General features: G+C 40.3%; 1 protein-coding gene across 2 annotated transcripts in view; it reads right to left on the reverse strand.

Annotated features, from left to right (window-relative positions):
• LOC105931529 (neuronal acetylcholine receptor subunit alpha-3) overlaps positions 1 to 20,248 on the reverse strand; it is a 37,126-nt gene extending 16,878 nt beyond the window's left edge. The window contains exons 1-4 of one of the 2 annotated variants that reach the window (XM_036137180.1): positions 19,899 to 20,248; positions 19,487 to 19,772; positions 843 to 982; positions 54 to 98 (exon numbers count right to left, since the gene is read on the reverse strand). In XM_036137180.1, the coding sequence (XP_035993073.1) occupies positions 54 to 98; positions 843 to 982; positions 19,487 to 19,547 (246 nt within the window). In that variant the 5' untranslated portion in view covers positions 19,548 to 19,772; positions 19,899 to 20,248. The remainder of the gene's footprint in view (positions 1 to 53; positions 99 to 842; positions 983 to 19,486; positions 19,773 to 19,898) is intronic. The other variant, XM_036137181.1, reaches the window with a different exon arrangement.
• Between the last annotated feature and the right edge of the window lie 4,124 nt (positions 20,249 to 24,372).

Below are 24,372 nucleotides of genomic sequence, written 5' to 3' on the forward strand. Positions count from 1 at the left end.
ATAAAATATGTCATACATGCCATGATGTGATTGTTAGTATATTGTCAACTCACATGTCGGAGCCATAGATTTGTTTCCATGATTTGATTGACCTCATCCTGCAGAGAAACAAAAAAGTTAAAATAGCTAATTAGCCTCTGAAAACTTGTAGAACATATGTTGCTGGGAAATCCCCTGAATTTGCTGTGAACATAGAAAAAAATACTATTCTTTTTCCAAACTATTTTCTTCTAGAGCAGGAGATGCTCAGCTGAAAAGGTCAACTTAATAATACATGGTGTCATCCCCTCTCTGCAATTCTCTATATTGCTCATTCAGGTTTGATTTACAGTCCAGTGACTCTCACAATTGTACCCAAGCCACCCACAGAAGCCCATCAGCCAGACCCTGAAAGCGTGAGAATCCGTGCACAGACCCACGTGTGAGAGACATTCATCAGAGCACACCCACATGACCAGGTCAGCGAACTCACCCTTAGATTCATCTCACCTTGCCGAGCAAGCAGATAAAGCAGATTAATTACATTTACATTTCAGTCCAATCCAGTCTACTTCACAAAATGTCTGTCTTTATCTGAGAATTTTCTTTAGAGGGGTTTACAGAAAAGGTCCGACATCCAAGAAAGCCTACTCTATAAAGCTTGCTCTAATTCTCTGCTTTTACTGCAAAGTTTCTCTTGTAGTTTTTCTGTATCAAAAGCTGGGCAATGTAATAATCATAGGACGGCACTTCCCATTTCACAAAGAGTAATAACTGTCTACAGAATAAGTGAAAACATGACACATGGATGTACCCAGGCCACTGATATGTGTATGTGTGTCTCTTGAAGTAAAAAAACGTACTACTTTAACGAGCTGCGAGATGGAGACCTCAAACTCTACGGTAACAGGGTCGGAAACGTTCTTCACTGGCCTGATGAATTGGTTGTACCGTCTAAAAAGCTTCCTGAACAGCCGGTCCTCCGCCTTCGATGCGAGGCAGTCTGAAGTCAAAGAAGGAGAGAGCAGAAAGAGCAATTTGTTACAAAAAAAGGCAAATAAAGTGTGAAAAGAAGGTTAAATGAAAAGCTCTGATCAGTTGCGTCTATCCTCCACAGTCCTCGGTAGCAAGTCCTATCCGAATGTGTCACGTTGGAGAAGGACTGCAAAACTGGAAGAAGCCAGGGTTCGCCCTCCTCTAATTGGGACCCAGCTTCTCATTAATGAGCTTTTGGAATTTGTGCAGTTAATTTTTTATGACAGCTGATGAATCGTCTGCAACGTTTTCTCTTTAGATCATCACGTCACTGCTGAGATTATCAGAGGAAAAAGTTTTCTTTGACCAAGTCTGAGTGCAGGAAAGACCAATCTAATAAATATACATTTATTAATTTATGTTTTGTTCATCAGGCTGAGGGAAATGGATGCTTCAGCCAAAATACCCTTAAATACCCTTAAATTATAACCTACTATTTCTTCCTGAGTATATTTAATTTAAATTTAGTTTTGTTTTTTTTTTTACATGGCCTAAGAATAGACTTACAGTATAGATACTGCAGCGGTTAAATCTTTATCCTAAAATGTATCAATTTCTTTCTCTAAGCTTCAATATTTATTTACATCTGTGCAACTATTCACTGGCAGACCAAGCTAACAACTAGCTATAAGACCTGAGTGTTTAAATTCAGGATAGAACAAAAAAGGCCAGAAAATGTAACAGTCTGTTCCAGATGGTGACAGAAATGATCCTTTGACACGGATCCAAGAACCGCATTCCTTGACTTAAAGTACAATAAACACTTCAAAACTCACATAAAAACCCCAATAAAACACATGAAGGAGCGCCGTTTAAAGCAACCATTAAAGGCGTGTAAAAGTAAAGTTCTTATTATAAAGTCTTTAAAGTGGATATTACAGTAAACAAGCTTCTGTGAACAGCTTTCTGGGCCAGAGGGGCTGAAATGAATGTTGGAGCAGATGGGAAGGATCTTCTGTGATCAGGGTGGCCTTCCCGATTACAAGAGGGGTCGTGCAGTTCGGAGAGGGTTGTTTGAGGTGAACCGATTCTTGTGCTGGTCTGGGTTGTGATCCGTTTGGTTTTTGTTTCACAGTGAGGAGGTTGTGCCAGGATAAAATGTTGTGAAAGTGATTTGATGACTGATTGGATCACCAGAGTTACGTATCCGTCTTAATGTTAAAAGATCCCAGTTTTCTCAGCAGGTGAAGATGCCATGTTTGTTTTTCCAATGGAATCTGTGTGCTCCTTAAAAGAAAGCTGGATGTCAATTCCTGTCCCAAGGTATCTCAAAGACTCCACCTGCTGGCCCTGGATGCGGAGTGGCTGAAAGAGAGACGACCTGCCGTCTTCATCCCTCTACCCCCGCAGCACAACTCTTTGGTCTTTGAGACGTTCAGTTCCATGACACTGTCACAAATAACTTTGAGCGAGTTGTCAACCGCCTGTTGGTACCGGGGCAGAAGATCAGAGTCAGTCATGTGAGCTGCCAGGGACGTGTCATTCGGGTATTTCAAACAAGACATCCATTCACTGTGGCAGGAAATGCTGCTGCTATACACAGAAAAAAACATAAAACACAACATTGAGGGAGCCCTATGTTTATATCCAGCTTACTTGATTTAAACCATTAAAAACAACCTGTTGTGGTCTGGTCTGTAAAAAGAAGTTGAGTTCATAAAATGAGTGATGGATGAATCTGTAGGTGTAACAAGCAGCAGAGATGTCCATGAATTAAATCCTTGCATGTGGCTGTGCAGAGTCCAGGTGTTTAGTGGTGGTGTCTAAAAGCATAAGCCTTGGATCTTCCACTCTACTCTCTAAGTGTTACGAGACCCATCTTTATTTTCTTATTTACGATCAACATCCAAAATGTAGTGGGTGTTCTCATCCTTCAAAGTGCCACCTGGAAGCAGGGGATTAAGTCTGCTTCATAACAGCTCCAAGACAGACCGTGCCAAGCCAACAGCCACTGACTTTTGTAGGCACAAACACACTCTTGGATATATTCATCTGAGCAGGTATTAAAACACCAATGATGTCTGGAAATAGAATTTACTGGAAAAAGGAAATAACGTTGAAAGAAGCTCTGACAAGCATATCTGCTTTTTTTCTCCTGATTAATCCAGTATGGTTTGCTGAGAGACAAAATTGTATGATTAACCTAATGTAGGTGTGTATTTGGCTGGATGGCTGATTTCCTGATTATATATAGCTGAAATTATTTGCAGTTTCATTTGCAAATTTCTTGCATAAATTGCCCGAAGGACCGCATGAGGATGTCAACCAAGGATAAGATGTGCAAGAAGCTATTTTGGTAGAGTGCAGCGAAGTTGACTGTTGACTGGGAAAAGGATGTAAAAGATTGTCCTGAGAGATTTTTTTTCTTTTTTATTTTGATTATGGTGGGAGAACTTGAAAGACCAATTTCTTCTTCAAATGACCCAAAGCGTTTAATCTCATTATTACATATACATATACATATCTATACGTAATGACGATCCCAAGGTATCTGATATATGTACATATACATACATATATCATTCAAATTGACTTTTGAACGTCAGGAAAAAAAGAAAAAAAGAAAAATACAGAATCAAGCTGATTCACATTAGGCATCCTTTTTTATAGATGATAGCTCATCATTATCTTTAGAAATACCTGCATGAATATTGCAATCTCTGTGAGGGTCAGTACTGACTGGTCATTAAAGGCGTTTAGCCAAATTAGCAGCAAACAAGGGATATCCAAATGTAATGATGAAGTCAAAAAAAGTACATTAATACAGCAGCATATATAACCTACTGTTTATTTACTAACAATGTGTGGTGCAAATACTTTCTAGGGAATGTAATGCTAGGTGTGGATTTTCTTTTTATATATCAATAAGCTCAAAGGTGAACAAAGGTCGATTTCTTGCTGACGCATTGGTTAGAAACCCTCAGGTTGGAGGAGAAATTTAAAATGAAGTGCCATGAGGCTCAATAGTTCCTGAGACAGACGCATCAAATGAGCGGTGAAACAAATTGTGGCTTTGATGTTGACCTATATCGCAAAGAAGACTTATCAGCTTCCAGCCCTTTCTTTTTTGTTACTGCCTGCTTTTCAATGAGTGGATACATGGATTCATTCAATCTGTTGGAGAGGATTATTGCGGAAGAGAGCAGCGGGACTGATCTGGACAACTCTGTGAAGTTGGGCCCGGGCAGGACGAACGTCTCATCCCCAAAACGACCAGCAGTTACAAGCATAACTTTCATAACCAAAACAAACAGGTAGAGGACAAGAGGAGCACACTGAGCTTCTTCACAGTGTGGTGAAACCGATGGAAAAAATGTTAAAAGCACAAAAAACTCCCCGGAGCATTTAAGACACAATGGCAGAAAGGATCTTCTCTACCTGTAAGCGGGTCAAAACCTTTAGTGGCAGAACTATGGGGCAGTCACAGCACAGAATAACATTATAGCAAACTGTTGCCGCATTTACTGGATATTACAGTTTTTCTCAAATGCTAAAACACAAAAGCCAATCCTCTAAACCAAATGACCAGTTGTCTAAACACATTTACTAAATCTAGCCGTCATTTTCCAATATCATAAACACATTTCACATGAAGACACAATTCACAAAACACAATCCTCCATTCACATAAATCTTAACACATTTTTCCTTGCTAAAACACAAGTTGCAAAAGAACTCTGCTCATATTCTCAAATGAAAGCTCATGTGATGCAAAATGCTTGCCACAGTCAGCATTATTTGAACAAAATGAACACACCTGGCGTCATTCATTACACACAACGACTCAAAATTGAAAACACCTGTTGCTAATGCTGTGACCACATGTATAAAAGCAAGTTCAGAGTGCACAGTTTGCTGAAGATTCCAAACAAACACAATGGATGAAGGCAGAGTCAGGGGAAGAGGTAATCGTGTCAGAGGAGGGAGAAGAGCTGGCCAAGGAGTAAGAGGAGCAGGCCAAGGAGTAAGAGGAGCAGGCCAAGGAGTAAGAGGAGCAGGCCAAGGAGGAAGAGGAGCAGGCCATGGTGGAAGAGGAGCAGTCCAACAAGGGAGAGAAGGTCCAGGAGGGAGAGCAAGACAACCTCGTACCATCATTACTGACGAGATGTGAGCAACAGTCATTGACCATGTCATTGTCCATGGCATGACAATGGCTGAAGCAGGACTAAGAGTCTGTCCAAACCTGAGTAGGTTCACCGTGGCCACCATTATCAGGGCATTCAGACAACACAACAGGTATTGTACTCTATTGCTTTCTTTGTCACAATACAATTTTACAAGTCTGTGAAAGTAGTCTATTACAGTTTCAAATCAGTTGTTACTGTATTGTAAAACATGTCAATTGACGACACGTTTCTTTCTTTAGAGTTGAAAGAATGCCACATAGAGGTGGGCGGGTTGCCATATTTACAGCAGCACAAGAAACCCCCATTGTGGATATGGTTTGTGAGAACAACCTCATCAGACTCCGGGAGATCAGAGACAAAGTCATTGACGATAATGTGAACTTTGAGGGCATTGATGATGTCAGCTTGGCCACAATAGACCGAGTTCTCCGGCGCCAAAAGATGCGGATGAAACAAGTCTATAGGGTTCCCTTTGAGCGAAACTCTGCACGACACAAAGACCTACATTACGAGTATGTGCAAGTAAGTATACATCCATGTTCACAGTACAGTTAGTAAACATACTGTGTTGCTCAGTGGCCTACATTACTTCTGGACAATACAGTAATATGCTACCTGATTGACTGTTGTTCTGAACACCTGTGCACTTTCACATTTTCACAGAGGATATTACAGTTGCCTGGCAAGAGACAATATAGCCTGTGATGTGGATGAGGTGATGTGGCCTGATGCAGCTCAGCGACATGATGCCGCACAGTGATTGTGGTGTAAATACTGTAAAATGAATAAAAAAAACTTCACACCCTGATCATGTTTTCAAGAGTATTGTTGTGTGCAATAGATTCTGCTTTTGCAGTGAGTTGTGTTACAGTAGTGTACAGAATTTACTATAGATTTATACACTTCAAATGAAACTCACAAATCTAAATGCCCAATCCTCTGCAGAACTCTAAGAAGATCCAGAATTGTAAAGTTTCTAAAAATATGCATTGGCAGTAAAGAAACAAAGAACCTTCTCACAAATTGAGCATTGTGTTTTCAATTGTTTTGCTGTAGTGTGTAATGATGTGTATAGTGTTTACATTTTTGAAAGCTTCGAGCTGCTCTTTGGGTGTGAAAGTTTTAGTTTTGAAGGGAGAAGGTGTGGTTGTGTTTATGTAGCTTTAGAAAAGGGTGTTGTGTTTAGACATTGGAGAACATGGACGAAACATTTGTGAAATGTGTTTTAGCATTTGAGAAAAACTGTAATGACGAAGAACTTAAGCGCTGCATTCCTGCATGTGTGAGGCCTCATGGTTTGGTGAATGAAAAAAGCTTTTACTGGCTAAGCCGTCCAGTTAAAGTTGTCCAAACTCAACACAGCTGTGAACGTGGTAATCTCTGGGATTGTGAATTATTAGGTCACTCGGTAGCAGTCAGGATACTTTGAAGGAGCTATTAAAGTTTAACACTATTGCTGACTGCTGATGTCAGCACGTTTTTTGTGTAAAACAAAAAAATTACAGTGTGAATTGTTAACAATTATAGGCCACCATTAAAAAAATGCTTCTTGTAAAGTCAGTTTTTTACCAGTTATTGGTGTCTGTGTGACATGCGTCGTCGAGACGGTAAGGGCTTTTCAGCCAAGAAATCTGTACTCTGCTCTGATTTTCTCTAAAACGTCTTCGGTGAAGAAAGGCTGGCAATGCATCAATGTGGATGCTCAATTTTATGCTCCCGTTCATGCTGCCACGCTGTCTAGTTAACCCTCTTAAGGCCAAAATAATGTCGTGCCAGATTTGATTCTGTGACTGTAAAATTATTCAGATTTTTTTTTTATGACACAACTTCAACTTTCAGTATCTGGCAGTTTGTGTTTTTCATTGTAAATTAAGTTTAAATGTCAAATTCAAAGCCTCATGCCAAAATCTATCAATGTAAATGATGGTAATGGCAATAAGAGGGTGGGAGTTTTTTTGTGATCAAATAAACATATTACTGAAAACGTCACCTACATTCTGTTGAATTTCTTATTTCCACACATGCAGAAACATATTTAGAGGTTTCTGTTGGATATATAGGTATCATAAGTAGAAAATATTAGTGTGCCCTCATTTCTGGAGGGGATTAAAAAAACGGTGGTAGAAGACTTTGAAAATGCTTTTTACTTTTAAGAAGAGGAGATGGAGGAAAAAAACTGTGCAAAAAGAAATATGATAAAAACTGAGAATAGGAGGCTAAATATGAAAAGAAATCTTCCATGCAGGAGAACTTTGAAGAACTTCATCTGTCCACAAAAAAAAGAGACTTTGCTTTAGTTTCTTTCATTATTTGTCTCCAAAATCATTTAAAATACTATCATCACTGGACTAAATTAAGCTTAGGAAGATAAGAGCAAAAAAAGAAAATGTTAATTAGAATGGACTTCGTGCTGATGAAACACTGCTGACCCTTTTTTTTTATCAAGTCCTCGCCTACAAAGGCAGACGATAACCCCTGCTCACTGCACACAGCACTGACACCACGAACCCCGCCGCTGATGAACTCCTGATGACAGCCCCCCAGAGACAACAAGAGTTTCACAAAAACAAAAATGAAAACAGGAAGAAAAAAAAACACCTAGATGACAAGAAGAAGGGAGAAGAAGGGAATTGGAGAGGAGAGAAACTGAAAGCAAAGCCTTCTTAAGATGTCACTCAGGAGATTATGTGAATCCAGAGTTCTTAGTCAGCCGTCTGATAGCTGCTTAGTGTGTGCCAGCGCTGCGCTAAATGGAGTTTAAAGAAGCATAGGTACTTTGAGGATGAGCCCAGCCAACAATATGAGGTTTTCATACAAAGTTTTCCCAAACAATGTATGGGATGACATGAAATGACAAGAACGAGGGAAGAGAGTCCGTATTTTTTAATCAAAATTTCTTTTGGCCTAAATAAATGTCGTCATGGTGCTCCTACTAGCAGAGCAACTTTCAACTGAACATCCGCTGACTGAATCCAACCCTTTGAGTCCAACAGGATCCTGGACGCACATCACATGGACCTATAACGTGTAAACATTTGACATGGCCGGATGCCTTTCAGGTCAGAGAATCAGCAAAGACCATTTGTTAAAAAAGCCACAGGTGCCTCTCATTTTTATCCGCTTTAAGCTTTCATCATATGCACTATGATGCATATTCTGAAGTCATATTAAATAGTTTAATATCCCCAGACAAACACACATGAAGAAGCCTGATATGTTTCATGAGGAGTGCATTTTATTCACATGAACATTTGAAATGTGAAACGGTTTGACAATAAGCATACATTAAAACTTAGCAGGTGACAGCTCACTAAACCTCTGTTATAGCTCGACACCTTACCTTGCTGCTAAGCAAGGCAAATCCATTGAGATGTTTTTCTTTTTCTAAGTGTGGAAAAGGTAATCAACGGTGCATATCAAAAGGAGCATGAAAATTATCTGTGTATAACGAATGGTTCATTCTACCTAGGCAGTCTATGCTGCTTTCCACCAAGAAGGATGCTCAAAAAGCCGAAGAGTAATTCTTAAAAAAAAATGGAAGGCAGGTGGGGGATGATATAAGGGTCCAATCCATTAACAATTCAAAAGGTTGGTCAGCAGGTAAGATGAAAGCTGGGAATGTGTGTTTTCTCCCTTCTTAATTCATAACTTTGGCCACAATTTTCATTAGTTTATTTTTTCCTCATTCTGTTCTTGTCTGGAAAATGTTTTAGAGTCTCTAGAAAAAGGAAATGCCTTAAAAAAAAACCTGAGAGACACAAGACATGAGTTAAATTCAATTTTTCTGTCAGGCTTGTTTTATATTCATGACAGCTTTCCATACAGCATCATCACAGCGTGTTTTCAGACGTGTGCAGAAATATTTTAGAGACACGTTTGTATGGATTCAACTCATTTATAATCCCTGAAAAGGTTTTTATATTAAAACAAATGATGTGAAAAACTGTGCTTTTCATTAGGTTTAAATATGGCAGTTTTTAAAATATAATTAGAAAGATTCAGCTCAGCTAAATCCCAATAAGCATTGACTCAATGCACTGTACAGGGCAAAGACATTTAATTCAAAACTGAAAATAAATGGTTATTCAAATCAATTCAAGTCCAACTGTATAAATAGTGTTAAAGTCAGTTAAATGCATTCTTAATGGTCCATTTTATAATACCCAGTTCAACTGGTTTCATTTATTCCATTCATTAAATATTCACTAAAAATGACACAAAGTTATGTTCTAATTGTTAGATACTGTATATATTCACTTGTGTTATTTTTACCCCTACATTACATTTGTTTCTGACAGCTTCCCCACACTGACTCAGAAAGTCTTCGTTGCTGTGCTCAGCAGTCTTTAGCCCCTGTCACGAAACACTCCAAGTCAAGATTAGGGCAACCTTTAGCTTTCTCCGTGTGTTTTGTAAAAGGACCGACGTGAACTCCCCTGAAGAAGGTAGGCAGTCATAGGCCCGCATCGGCTGACGTGTTTAGGGTCAAACCAGCGTGGCAAACGATGAATAGACGTGTTGATGGTATGGTTCGTGAGACCAAACAGCAGTATTTACGAGGAGAATCAAAAATAATTTCCAATTAGAAGAATTGCCAGTGAAATGTTTGATTTCAGTTTGAAGCCTTTTTGCTTGCTTGGCTGCCAGTAGTGTTTTGAAAAGAAGGATATGGTGAGACTCAGGACGAGTTTATATGGGTGGTGCTGACGTCATCTTTAGTGCGCCTGTCATTTTTAAAGCTGTGCAGGATATTGCTGTCGTTGTGATTTATAAATGGCCAGAGGGAGCTCAGAGGCATCTCATCTTCACGGATCACGATGAAAACGTTTTGTGAAAGAGACTTACGCAAGAGTCATTAGAAAGACACAGAAATGCTTTTCCAGTTATTTACAGTCAGCATCTAACTCTAAAGGAACTATACCCGGTTCTGCACAGATTTAAACCACGAGTGAGGAGAACACTTTAGTTTGAACTGTAAGCCCCGCCCCCAACAACGAGAAACCCTTGACATGAACCGGGCTAAACAAGGACCCCAAGCTCATGCACAATCCTCGGGAGGAAACAAGTCTTCATTGAGGTACTTTTCTTTGTTTTCTTTGACATAAATGACTGCATCTCAACTAAATTATAATTTATCATGTGAATGGTCAACTCTTACATACATGCCATGCTGTTCTGTTTGCTTATAGCCCCGCACCACGTTGTGCCATTCGCAAAGAAAAGTCGTCACGGTATTTCCTCGTTGCACTGCTTACTAAAAAAAGCCAGAACTCGCTTGATCGACCAATCAATTAGTCAATTGTTATTATCAAATGATGTCTTTTAATTCATAATATGCAGTGCGTAAAAAACATATTTTTCTTAATGAGACAAAAGAATTTCTGGTATAGTTCTTTAAATAAGTTTAATTAAACTTTATGTATATACCAAGGCACTAAGCCAGGCACGGTTAGAATCTTGGAATAAATAATAGCTGGAGCCTTTTGTGTGAAATTTAGGTACACCGACATCCATGTGTATGATACTCTGGTTTACTCTCACAGTTCAAAAAGGCTAACCGGTGATTCAAAGTTAAAGGTAGAGTCAACGAGAACAAAAAGGTAAGAGATGAAATAACAACAAGCCATGCAAATAGGGGGTTTTCAGCTGACGTCACGCTCACGTGACTACTCAGCGCGTCCGCCATATTGGGTGGCAGTCGTTTCGCACCGTTGACCTGCATTGTATGACGCCTTAGGCAGTATTGGAAGTGAACAATGGGGAAAACGTGTTTAATGGTTGGTTGCACGGCCCGTGGAGGTGGAGAACAACGCTCTTTCTATCGCCTACCAGCCGTAATAGTGAATCAGTGTGAAAAAACAAAACAGCTCTCTGAACAACGCCGTCACCTATGGCTGACACGGATATCCAGGTCCAATTTGGACGGTGTTAAGCTGGAATACGCCAGAGTCTGCGGTGCTCACTTTGTCACAGGTAATTAACTGTTAAGTATTTAAAACATGTAAGAAGAATATATTAATAATAGGGCTTGGGCGTTATGACTTATTACTTTCCGCGGCTGTCATGTTGACTGCCTCCGCCGCCTCTACTGCCTATTACTACCGCATACTGTACTCCCTCTCTCAGCCGTGTTTTAATTTGATTAATTTCACCTTAACTTGATTTCAACCATGGTAAACCGTTGCTGTGTTGTGGGTTGTAACAGCGCAACACATGATCGCCATGGGAAAAACATAGAAACAGATTAATTTTCCACCGCTTTCTTGCCTGGAGGCGCAACCACGGAGAACAACTGTTAGAGATAACAAAGAGTCGTCGGCTCGCTTGGATAGCGGCTGCAAGTCAACCGAACATAACTTTCCACAGTATCCCGATGTCAATGAGAGTGTGTTCTAAACCTTTGAAACACATAGCAGCTAGTTAAAAGTACATTACATGCGTGAGTGGTTGTTAGCGCTAACGGTTAGCATGTGCCAGCCCGTCTGAGCGCAGCTTACCTTTGAACGAGTTACTGTGTTCCCACTGTTTGCTGGCTTTATGATCTGCAGCTCCTACCGGCGCCAATACGGTATATACAACTTAATTTTGCACTGGTCATTGTTCTGCTTAAATAATTACAGCCGCGAGCAGCGTTGATCGGCCCTGCAGCCAAGCGCCTTCGCGCACCGCCCGCCGCCGGCCGCCAGCCACCGCAGAAGCATGCGCCGCATTTGCGTCGGATTGTTTACATTTTTACCATCTTATTAAAACTCACCCGTCCACGTATGATGGCGATTTCCTTGATGTACATAACCAGATGTGAACTGGTTGTGAGCCTCTAGACCCTTGTAAGCTCTCATTTCCTCAAGAGTGTGCAGAGGGTTTTCACCGAACACCAGGTAATGCACTATGTCGCCGTGCTCTACATTTGGCCAATCATCTGGATTACGGCTAAACAAGGCACCATGGAGGGCATAGGGGTCCATATGGTCGATCACGGAACATTTCCTCAGATATACGTCCTTATCTGGTCGCTCTAGCGTGCTGGCGTACTTATCCATTCGCGATACGATAATACGTGTATGACAACTAGAGATAAGGAAGTGTGCCACCCAATATGGCGGACCGGAAGTTGGCCAGTGACGTCAGTGAAAAACCCCCTATTGGAGAACAGTAGAACTCAGTAGGGTGAGAAAGATAGACACTGATATCCTCCAGTAGCCTAAGCCTATAGCAGCATAGCTCAGGGTAACATAAGCCACTCTAACTATAAGCTTTGTCAAAAAGGAAAGTTTTAATCTTAGTCTTAAAAGTAGACAGGGTGTCTGCCTCATGGACCAAAACTGGGAGTTGGTTCCACAGGAGAGGAGCCTGATAGCCAAAGGATCTGCCTCCCATTCTACTTTTAGAGACTCTAGGAACCACCAGCAGACCTGCAGCCTGAGAAGTGCTCTGTTAGGAACATATGGGGTAATCAGAGCTCTGATATATGATGGAGCTTGATTATTAAGGGCTTTATATGTGAGAAGGAGAATTTGAAAGAACACCGCTCACACCAATCAATAGCTTCTATTATTGATTTGCATCTGACTTAGAATGGGCCTAGGAGGATGGGCACCCATGTCCTTAAAAACAGCAGTGCACTAACTACAAGTTGCTCAAGTGCGAGCCACCAGAATTGACAAAGTGGCCACTGTCGCTTCATGCTTGCTCAGTACGAGGGATTGCTGCAAAGTCATGGACAATGCAGACGACTCTCCCTGTGGCTCTATGCTTCTCCAGGAGTGAATGCTGCTTGTCAAGACTTTGATGCAATCAATTTCAGATTGAATTGAAAGACACCTGGGTAGGTATTATGACGTTTTCAGAAAGAACCGCACTAAAGTCCGGTTGCCTCCGATTTAATCCTGTTTGCTGTTGCGATGACTCGGTTAACTGAGAATTTGCACAGGCATTCCACTTCACAGTTATGCACCAAGTTGTACAGACCTATTTGCTAAAATTCTGATTAAATGCATATCGAAGGTTTTGGTTATATTGTTACAGAATGTGGAAGAGTTAAAGGGGTATGAACACTTTTGAAAGGCACTCTACAATCAAACCTCACAAAAAATTATGAACTCCTAAGTTGCTTTTAATGTGTTAGAACAATAGTCTCAAACGCCGGTCTTCGAGGATCGGTGTTCTGCAACTTTTTGATGCGTCTCTGATTCAACACACCTGACTCCCGTCACTTGACTGCATGCTAGTAAGGTAGCTTAGACATTTGTTTAGCCAAAATATGGTACTGAATTTCTCAGTTTGTAATTGTGAACATTAATGCTGTCTTATGTCTTTTTTTAAAAAACAACTCTTATTGAGAGACGTTTTGTCTGATGAGCATCAGTTGATTAATATAAAGCCAAACGTGATTTTCACTTGTGCGTTATAAGGTTTTACAAAGATTTTCACTCTGAACTAGCTGGTTTGATGGAGCGGACCACTACATGCATGGGTTCTTTCTAGGTTACATATGTTGATATAAACTGGAAACCACTGTTCAAAGAAAAGAAGAAAGAGGCGAAGACTATAGCTTCGGCTAATCTTGATTCAAAACATTTCAGGTTGCTGAAATGAAACACAAGTTACGGATGCTTCATGAGCACTTCGGTCGTGGATCAAGATGTGAAAACTGATTCAGACAACAACATGTGATGTATTAGAGTTATGGCTGTAATTGTGAGTGGTGCAGAGTTTAAGCAACACACCCTTAAAAAAAAAGCTGTCAGCATTCTTGTTTTAAAATTAAAAAATTGCGTTTCAAACATGAATTTGGCCTGAACTTGAACCGAAGAGAATAGATGGCAGGACATGTGGAGAGCTTCCATCCTTTCGGCCTTTATTGTGAGGAAAATATGTTTTATAGTCTCGCTGACATTTGGAAGGGGGGGATGAGTTGCAGTAACAGAAAACGGGAGACCATTTTATGGGCTGTGTTGAAGGCTCGTGTTAGCGAGCCATTTGGCCTCCATTCTCCGCCTGTGTGTGCAAATGCTTTTATTGCAGAGTAAGAAAGAGAGAAACACTGGGGGAGGGAAAGATAGATGGACATAAATGAGAAGGTATTCACCTCTCATACAGTAATGTATATTTATGATGAAAACTAGCCTGTAGCCGATGCCAGGGATTCAACTGAAGATGAAAAAAAAATAAAACAAAGACAAACACAGGAAAGAGAACAAAGAAAACAGTCAGCTAAAGTACAAAACGATGACAGCTTCTGAACCTTGGAGACTTGTGAGTGAGGTAGCGTGTTGGGATCTTAAGACCAGAGAAGAAGAGTACAAAGAGACAGAGAAGATAAAGAAATGCAGCAGGAAATAAACTCAGCAGGTTACTCTTTTTACATTCTGCCAAGTAAACAGCTCTCCCCAACACTGCTTTTCTTCTTTTCCCTTTATTATTTTTCTGTGGATATACAGTTGAGACCAAATATTTGAATGCTGCACAAAAGGTCATACAACATGTTTATCGCCTCGTCTGACAACACATGAGGCTAACCTTTCCTGGTTTAGCTCAGTTAAAGACTACCAGAGTCCTTTCTATTATCTGTCCTGCATGGACAGGTGAAGTGTCAAGGGCAAAGCGCCACCTAGCCCATTGATGGCTGAAGAGCGGTACCGCATCCCTGTGATTCTGTGAGGATTTGGTTGTCATGGAAATGGATGGATGGATTTATTCCTACTGCTTAAATGCCGAGATCCAAAAGTTATTGCCACAACTTCACCAGCTCCCAAGATGCATATAGATGCATATAGTTCACAGTACTTCAGGCGTTACAGGTTAAACAGCAAAATCACAATATCATTTTGAATATTTTTGGGGGGGTTCTATTTTATTTTCCTAAAATTTTGAAGTTTACATATACTGACTTGAAAGAATCGTAGAAAGCCCTGATGATGATGTTGTGGGGTTTTATGCTTCAGGAACAATTTAACGCAAGCACAAACACTACAGGAATGACCAGCCGTCAAACAGTTCAGGAAGGAGTCACGTTATGTGTTGTAATGATGGACTTGTTTCAGAGTAAGTCAACCCTGGAGCAAAGCCAAAGAACTGGTAGAGATGCTGGCTGAAGCTGGCAGGAGGAGCATCTTTATCCACTCTGAAATGAGCCCTCTTCTGACATGGGCTGAAACTCAGCAAGAAAGAAGCTATTACTCCAAAAGCAGCTTAAAAAAGACAGATTACTATTTATCAATGCACACAGGGACAGATACCTTATTTCTTGTGATCTAATGAAACTGAAATTAAAGTGTTTGGCCATAATGATCAACACCGCAGGCCGAAGAACACTATTCCAGCTGGATCGAAGCATCAACAGACAAACTTCACCCGTGTGGGTGTTTTGTGCTGGAGGAGGGACTGGTGCAAATAAATGGCATCGTAGGGAAAAGAACATTATGCGGAATAATGAAACAACTTCTCAAAGCATGAGAAAAACAACAACAAAGTCAGTTTTATGGCGTGGCAATCACAAAGCCCTGATCTGAGTCAAAATTTACCCGATTGAACAAAAAATGCCAGGAAACTATTGGAAAAAGATTTAAGAAGAATCCCCAAAATGTTTATTGTGGAATATAGCAAACAGGAATCCTAACTGACCAAAAACAGAAAACTTTTCATCTATTTTTAACGCCAGATAGTGAGAAAAAAATAGATATATCTATTTATACAATTTACTTTAACATCTGATTCAGTTCTAAGTTCAGCTGGAAATGATCGGACAGTCACTGGCGACTGTTAAAATATCCAGATACCGATATTTTAAATTGCACTTGTTCACCTTGGGGAGATTTAGCAGCAATTTCCCTTAAGATGGCAAAGAAGTAGGTAACACAAATTTTAAAAGTTTCACAGAGACAAGTCTCTCAAGCTTTGTATTTCTTTCTTTGATTATCATTGTGGTGTTTCTCTTGTTTGAAGATGTGTGGTTCATCATGCTTATCTGTAAAATGAACCTTAAAGGAGTCAGGATCTTTTCTTATTGGTTTCTGAAATATCTGCAAATAAAACCAGTCAGGTGCGGAAAAACCAATAGGCATCCTTTCTTTTTAAGACAGTGTGTTAAAACGTCTTTTTTTAGTACAAGACATAAACTAAACTGATGTAAATAAGCCAAATTCCCTTGGGATTGTTACAAGCAGGTTGAGTGCAAAACTGCAAGGGTTGCAGCAGGATGTATCTTTGTGACTCAGTTTATAAAAACCACCACACACACCCCTCTGTTCTGTGTCACTGCTTTATAAATATTTCTGTGGCTTAAACCTTGCTTCCCACAGCTGCACAAATACCCCACAGTTCACCGGATCATCAGTCATATGTTCAGGTAGCCTCTGTTTCGACACAATGAGCAGTTAAGCAAACGGCCCACAGTATTTAACTTTAAAACCCCTTTGAGCTTAGCTACACTTCAACCTTAATGGAGATTCAGTTTCTGTTTACCTTTGGTACGGATACATTTGTCTATTCGGTGTACACAAATATGCACAGTAACATTTTTCTAACATACCGACACTCGGCTGTTAAAAAAATAGGGTGTGATGTCCATTTTTAAGCGAGGAACGACCATCACATTGATCGCTCCATTGCAGTGCATCAGTTTGTGGTCTGATGTTGCATAATACATGAGTGGGGTGTACTCTTAGGTGGACTTTCAGGAACCTTTTCTGCGTTCAGAAAGTTTGTTGAGTGCACATATGGTCCCATCTTACAGATTCAGAACAAGGGACTGTCTGTTTTTTTATATATATATACATAGCTGAGAGCTAAAGATTGCAAAGAAAACAAAATATTTTTTCTGTAGATTTATCTAAAACAAACATATGATTTAAACCACTACGTTTCAGGATGGGGGGGGGGGTGTCAGGGGCCAGTCTGTGCTTTCTTAGTGTCACATTCCAATGACAACACACTTTAAATGTGGCAATAAGTCATTCATGAAATTATTTACCTGCTTTTGCTATTCTGTCTAGGGTCTGGCAGTGGCTTGCATCATGTTTTAGTTTTTGGTTTGTTATATGTCAGTCTGGTCTTTGAAAGTCAGAACTGACTTGGACTATGTGTAGTTGTACGCACTATATGGTTGAACTGGATTAAATTGCACTATATGGTTGAACTGGATTAAATTGATCTGAATTGAATTTGCTCAGTATTGGATTCCATATAATTGGGGATGGACTGGACCTGTCTGCTTTTTAAAGTGCCTTCAGATGACATTTGTTGCAAAATGGTGCTACACAATCCATCTAAATTGTCTTTAAGATTGCACTGAAGCGTTGTTCATTACTGTTTCGTTTGTGCGTGCATTTACTGTTCGGATCAAGTAAGCAAGTTTGGATCACATTTCAAGTACAGCTAAAAGTTGACATGTGTAATGAAAGAACAACCAGCAAGAAGTGCAAACGATAATATGCTTTGAAAACACAACCTGTGCCAAAATCATAATCATAATAACCATCGTAATTCTAAATAACCAATAACAAAAAGTATAAACCCCAGGGCTCTGATGTAAGACAAAGAACATGTGTCAAAATACACAACCACAACAGAGTAGAGAAAAATTAACTCTCCGGACAGAAAAGCTGCAAAAAACAAAAACAAAGCAAAAAAAAAAAAAAAAAACACATGATTCTTGTGTCTCTTTTTGTTACATGCAATACCAGAGTAAGCAACTAAATTAGCTCAGTATTTTGTTGACTACAGTCAACAACAAAGTAGATTTCAAATATTGTAAGAGCTTGGCAAAGGTTTGAATTACTCCTAGATGACTTATTTCTGTAGCAGCTACTTAAATCAGAGGGACAAGGTGACAGTTGCCACAGCGACGTTGCAATAAATTGGGAGCCAGTTTGACTCATTATGAGCCCTTGAAGAAAAACAGAGAAAATAGTGAATATTCCTTTTTAGGGTTGTACTTGAAATAATGTGTGTGAGAAGGCTGATAAACCAGAAGAAAGCCCATCTGCCACCATGAATGAATCTGATAGCTGCTGTTTACGCCTCAGGAGCAAATGTTTACCATGGGGACTTGATATGCCACAGCATTTGCAATGCTTATGCATAAAAAGCGCACCTGCCGTTCAGAACCAACTCCCAGCTCAACAGTGGTCAGCGGTTAGGATTCTGGATGGATAGCAACCCCCTCCGATCCTTTCCCCTTATCCCACCGTTCCATGTAATCCCACTCTTCACCCCCTCCATTTCCTCCACACCTGAGCCTCATTCATTCATTTTTACTTTTGCCCTGATTATCCTGTTTATTTTCTTCTACTAACACCACCTCTTTTCTGGCCCTACCTTGCATCACCATGTTTCCTTCCTTCCCCCCTTATTCCTACTCCTGTTCCATTATGACTTTTCAATAGGAAATAATCGGAAAACAGTTCAGCAGATCTCGAAATTGCTCTTCATTTCTCTCCAGATCTGCTATTTATGGCTTCCTTTAGTCGAACCTGTTTGTGGCCTTCTTTGTTTATTTTAATTTCAACAAGTCGGATTTTCTTTGAAAACAAACATGCTCCTATTCCTTATAAATATTCAAATAATCCAAGAAAGACTTCATGAAAAACATTGCCTGCAGATATGCACTTATCAATCTGTATACCAAAGAGCTGAAACCTATGAAAACTATTTTATATTTGAGCTATAATAGTGAATTTATGGTTATCGGATTTATGTGGTGACATTCACTGCTGTGAGAAGGCTTTAAATCAAATGCCTTCAGCTGACTCAGTCTCCTGATTGAAGACTTCCTATCTATCCTCTGCCAGAATAAACAATGTTGGCACATGCCCTCTATGAATTACTACCTCACCAAGGGGGGAAAACGGGGAGAACACGTCCTCTAAAGAGATTATTAATCTGTTTTGGTTTTTCACGAAATCTTGCCTTGGAGCAAAATTTGCATTCATGAAAATTCATTTGCCTTCGCTACCGTTCTGCATTGGGTTTCAGTGACCCAGTTTGTGTCAATGGGAGCAGTTTTGGTGGCAATTAAAGATCTGAATGGGCTGTTTGATGTTCAGTTCTGAAAATTACATTTAAACGACTTTTGAGAAGAAATGCTTTCCGGGGTTTGAAACGTTTCTGCATGAGGGTAAAACTTTCAGCCAAAAGAAATACAAATAATTAAAAAAAATTAATCAAACGAACTCAGGAAAGGGATTCGTGGTCGTGAAGAAAAGATGTTGGTTTAACGGAGCGCACAGATCGCGTAAATAAATTACTTATTCACCCGATCAGATCAATCAAAAAACTCCTGATCTCACTTTAAAATCATAAAATATAGCGGGTCTGCAGTCCTACTTTAGGTGAACACCACTTACCTTGAGTCTGTAAATCGACCAGAAGAAGCAGCAAAGTGCACCTCACGTAAGGCTTCATCATTCCCTCTGGCGCGCTTCTGGGATCCCCCCAACGCAAAGGAAAAAAAAAGCAGTCAGTGTAGGCAAAGACGGAAATGAATATGGTGGAACAGCATGGGGAAATGTTCCGTTGCTCCCTCGGCGCCGTCGCTCCTGTTGTGGCCGTGCGCTCCTGAATCCAAACTTGACTGGATTCGTCCCTCCCCTATGAACGCGCAGCTCCCCTCTGGCGCATCTACTCTGACTGCTAACACGGGGAGGGATTAGGATACAGGAGCAAACAGACCTTGATGCGATCGTGAAGTTTTTTAACTTAAACGTGTCAAATAAACAGATTGACCAGTTTTCAAAACTTTGGGAATAATTAAACTACCTCTCTGGTTGTCCCTTTTGATTGACGTGACTCATATTCTGTAGCGTGGTCTCACTTCTTTCGGAGATTCTTTCGAGTTCTTGAAAGTCTCTGCATAAACGTGATGGCAGATGTGAAAATTGGGGACTTTTGAAGGGAGGAGGGATTGTTTTTAAAACCGCTTGTTTCAGCACCACCGAGAGCGCTGGTCTGTTTAAATTGGCTTTGTCTGCGGTCCCCCTAGCCGGACTTTTGAACTTCTTTTCGTTTGAACTCGCCATTCATCGTTTTGTCTGGAGCGCAATCGCCGCATTTCACCATCATCACCCAGGCTGAGGTTTGAGGAAGAGCGTTTGGCATGCGGTGCCTGTTCTCAGCCGCTAAACAGCAGCACTGCGCTGCTGTTTGCGCTGAGAAGACATTGAGATGCTCGCTGTGAGCTCCCTGCGTGTGGCGTTTGCCAGCTTCTAGTCTGCGATGAGTCGGTTAATTTTAGCCCCCGATTTTGCACGCTCGGTTCAACGTCACCCAACATACTGAAGCAAAGACGCGGCCCCAAGCCGAGCCGGGAACAATGCGGAAGATAATTAAGGGAAGGAAACAAAAAGTATTGAGCTTTTTTAAGCTAAAAAGTAATGAAGATGGTTGTTCTAACGTTTGATTTCATTTTGCTGCTTAACTCGTTTGTTATATATATATATATATATATATATATATATATATATATATATATATATATATATATATATATATATATATATATATATATATATATATATATATATATATTTATATATATATATATACGTATATTGCTGAACATTAGTTTAATACGATGCCTTGCCAAAGTACCCATGCCTCATGAGGTTCTTTACATTTTGGGAAATTAAAACTTCAATGTACTTCATTAGGGTTTTTATGTGATAGAGAAAGTAAATTATTGCATCACTGTAAGGTAGGAGGGGAAGCTACATGGCTATCATTGTCATGAGTTATATGACGATACAATAGGAATGAGAATTAGGCATTTTAAGAGTCTGCATCTGAATGGTGTGGACAGTTACAAAAAAAAGGGAGAAAGTGCACTGTAGAGAAAGTTTTGTTCAGTAATAAATGAGGGTAAACAGCAACTCTGCAGCAATAAGGAATAAAGAAATGTGGCAAAGATATCAATATTACAAGTAAAATATAAGCAATGAACGATGGAGAGAAATTAATTGCACATATCCTTATCATGCTGCATATCTAAAGTGTGTTACTGTGTGTGTGGGGAGGGGGGGGTATGTACGTGCACGCCTGTGTGTGTGTTTGTGTGGAGCATCACAGTCCATTTAACAGTTTCATAGCTATTGGGATAAAGCTGGTTTTCACTCTTGAAATGTGGGTATGAGTGAGTTAGAATCTCCTGCCTCAAGCCAGGAGCTGAAAGAGGTGATTGGCCGGGCGTGTTGTGTCTCAGAAGCTTCTCCGGGCCCTCCTTTTGACGTCAGGTATCAAAGGTGTGACCGATAGCTGGAAGATCAGACCCAATAACCCTCTTTGCTGCTTTATGAGCTTCTGCAGCACCTTTTGCTTCTTCTTGTGGTATCCTGCATACAACGCTGTTATGTTGTAAGTAAGGATGACCTCCACCACGCACCAATAGTAGTTCATGAGGAGGTTCTGAAGTAATTCAAACATCCTTAGTTTGCTCAAAAAGTGAAGATTCTGCTGCCTGAGGAGTTGTCCTCTAAAGCTGGGAACCCTCTACAGCTTCTCCGTAAATGGTTATCAGTGCCAGAGTCAATGTTCTGGACTTCCCGAAACCCATCACAATCTCCATGGTTTTCTGCCGTTCAGGATGAGATGTTGGTGGAGCACCGGGTTATCAAGATTACTGCCTACCTCCTGTTGGCTGCCTCAGCACGACCGAAGATCAGTCCCACAATCATATCATCTTCAAATTTAATCATGGTTGGCCGGCAGCGAAAGCATCATGAATTATCATCCTGAAGTCTGAGCTGAGGTCCAGGAAGTGTGTAGGGGGATGCCGACGGCATCCTCTGCTGACCTATTGGCTCTGTAGGCGAACTGCTGCTGATCCAGCATAGCAGGGAGCACTGAGCTGCTGCAACAGAGTGCACCACCACAAATAACTCTGGGACAATCAAGTGAGCTCACAATTATTTTTGTGCGCTTTACAAATATTTGTGAAAAACTAACCAGAAAAAAGGGTATTGTCAAAAGAAAGCAATATGTTGAATTGCATGATTGTAATGAGACAAAAAGAGGCACATATCAAAGCAAATTTATGCGGAGAACCCACAAATATATACTTTTGCTAACCATTGTAAACAACTTTGTTGGAATTTCCTTATTTTGAGTTTCAAGTGATTCTAACAAGATGTAACCAACTAAAAAAGGCGAGATTGAGTTCATACACTCCTCAATTTAAAAATGCACAACCCCCATGTTGACAGCTGAACGACTATGTTTTTTTTATTTCTAAATAATTAAATCAGCCTGTGGTCATCTTCCTCCAGTATGAATCGACCAGCTTGAAGCACATGTGACATAAATAATAACTCAGCCCATGAATCATTGGTGAACTGCTGCTATTATAGTGTCTCTCCTTCACCCTGTGGCTTTATCTTCCAGGATGAACATTGTGGGGGGAAAAACAGACACCGTCATATTAAAAGAAATGAGCAGAGAGAAGAAACCTCAACTCCTATTTTTGTGTGTCTATTAACAAGCATGACCTTTCTAAGTGGGCACTAATTTGATGGATTAAATGCTGCTGATATGAAACAGCCAGCAAGATTATTATTTTTCTTGTTGTTGTTTTTTTTGTTTTGTTTTCTGTTTTTTTTCAGTGACTTATGAGAACACTGGTGGTAGGATAACTAAGAGAGTCCCAAACAACTCTGTAAAACTCAGAAAAACTCTGACCCCAGGTGTAAATTCTTTTCAGGGTTTGGTTTAGACACACCTCTGAATCCCAAATATTAGTATTCCGAACCATAGGCACGTTGAGGCAGAGAGGGGAACCAAATGTAAGCAACATTGAAGGTTGAAGGATATTGGCAATGGCAACAAAGATAATCAGACTGGAGCAATAAAATAAAATCCAGGGAAAGAAGAAGGTAATAAGAATAGGGGTACTGTATGTACTGAAAAGAATGATTACAAGTGGAACAAGAAAAAAAATCACCAGCCCTCAGTACAAAAATATACCTGTATTTATTAGAATTTAGTTTTAGTTTTATTCTATTGCATTTTTTTGTTGTTGATGTTGTTGTTATGGTTCATTTTAGCTTAACCTTTGTCAAAGACAATTCTCCACACTGGTGGAAAGTAATGATTATGTTATTTTCTATTAGAACAGCAATCAAAACACAGACATAAAGGAGGGAGTAAGGATGAAAAAAAAAGAAATAAGGTCCTAACGAAATAAAAGAAGAATTTTAGGAAAAAATAACTAGAACAGAACCATAGCTCTTCACTTATAATCCATCAATCACCACCAAGCACATCCTGTTTGAGGGCTTCTTCGGCCGTCTGGATCCTTCTCATATCAACGCCACCGAAACTGTCAACACAATGTATTTTCCTTTTTCTCTTGCCTCTTCTTTTCCTCTGTCTAGGAGAAATCAGTCTGATCCAGCGAGGCAGCAGCTGCACGAAAAGGACAAACGAAGAAAAACAGAAGAAGCACGACACGGATAATGCGCTTTTGATGTCTCCGGTGTTGCCACCCGACAAACACTGTGCTCGCAGTGTGGCGTCACGACACACTCATCTTTGCCCGCCGTATTAGGCAAGCAGTTTAAGAGGGGGGAACTGGGCTCAAATCTGTGTTTCTGCCAGGACTCTTTATCCTGATGCCTCAGAACCTGCCCCACTGTCCTGCCATGAAATGTTTAATTCACGTCTGTTGTGAAAGCTACGTCCCAATTCCTCCGGTTCCCTGTTTTACTGGATCTTGTTGCATTTCGTGCCTCCTTCCTCCCATCTCCTTTCACTTCACATACCTGCTGCACACTTCTGAGCCTGGGCTCTTGCTCCTTCGGCTCAAACGTCTGCCATTTTTCTTCCTCTGGTGGAATGCAACATATAAAAATATCCATCTGCCTCGCTGGAACTTTTAGCCCATGCTGAATTATTCACATCCACATATCTGCACCACATCCCCTTGACCCTGGGAAGAGCTTTTATCTTCAACCTTAAGAAATTAAATCCATATGGGCCTTCTTTTTCTTTTTTTTTCTTCTTCTTCTTGGTGGTATGATCGTGTCACTGAGGTGAATTTAATGCAGTAGAAGGACGAAGGGCTTCTAAGAGCTTCCAGGAGAAACATCTTTGCTATGAGGTGAGGGGGGGAAATACCAGCATTGGCTTGGCGGCGAAAGAAAGTCATGGCTGCCATCGGGGGGAACAGAAAGTGTGAGTTTTGAAAAAAAACAAAAAAACTCAGTTGCTCAATTCTACAAAAGGCTGAACAGCTGTCTTCTCC

The sequence above is a fragment of the Fundulus heteroclitus genome, chromosome 5 (assembly GCF_011125445.2).
Source record: "Fundulus heteroclitus isolate FHET01 chromosome 5, MU-UCD_Fhet_4.1, whole genome shotgun sequence".
Lineage (NCBI taxonomy): Eukaryota > Metazoa > Chordata > Actinopteri > Cyprinodontiformes > Fundulidae > Fundulus > Fundulus heteroclitus.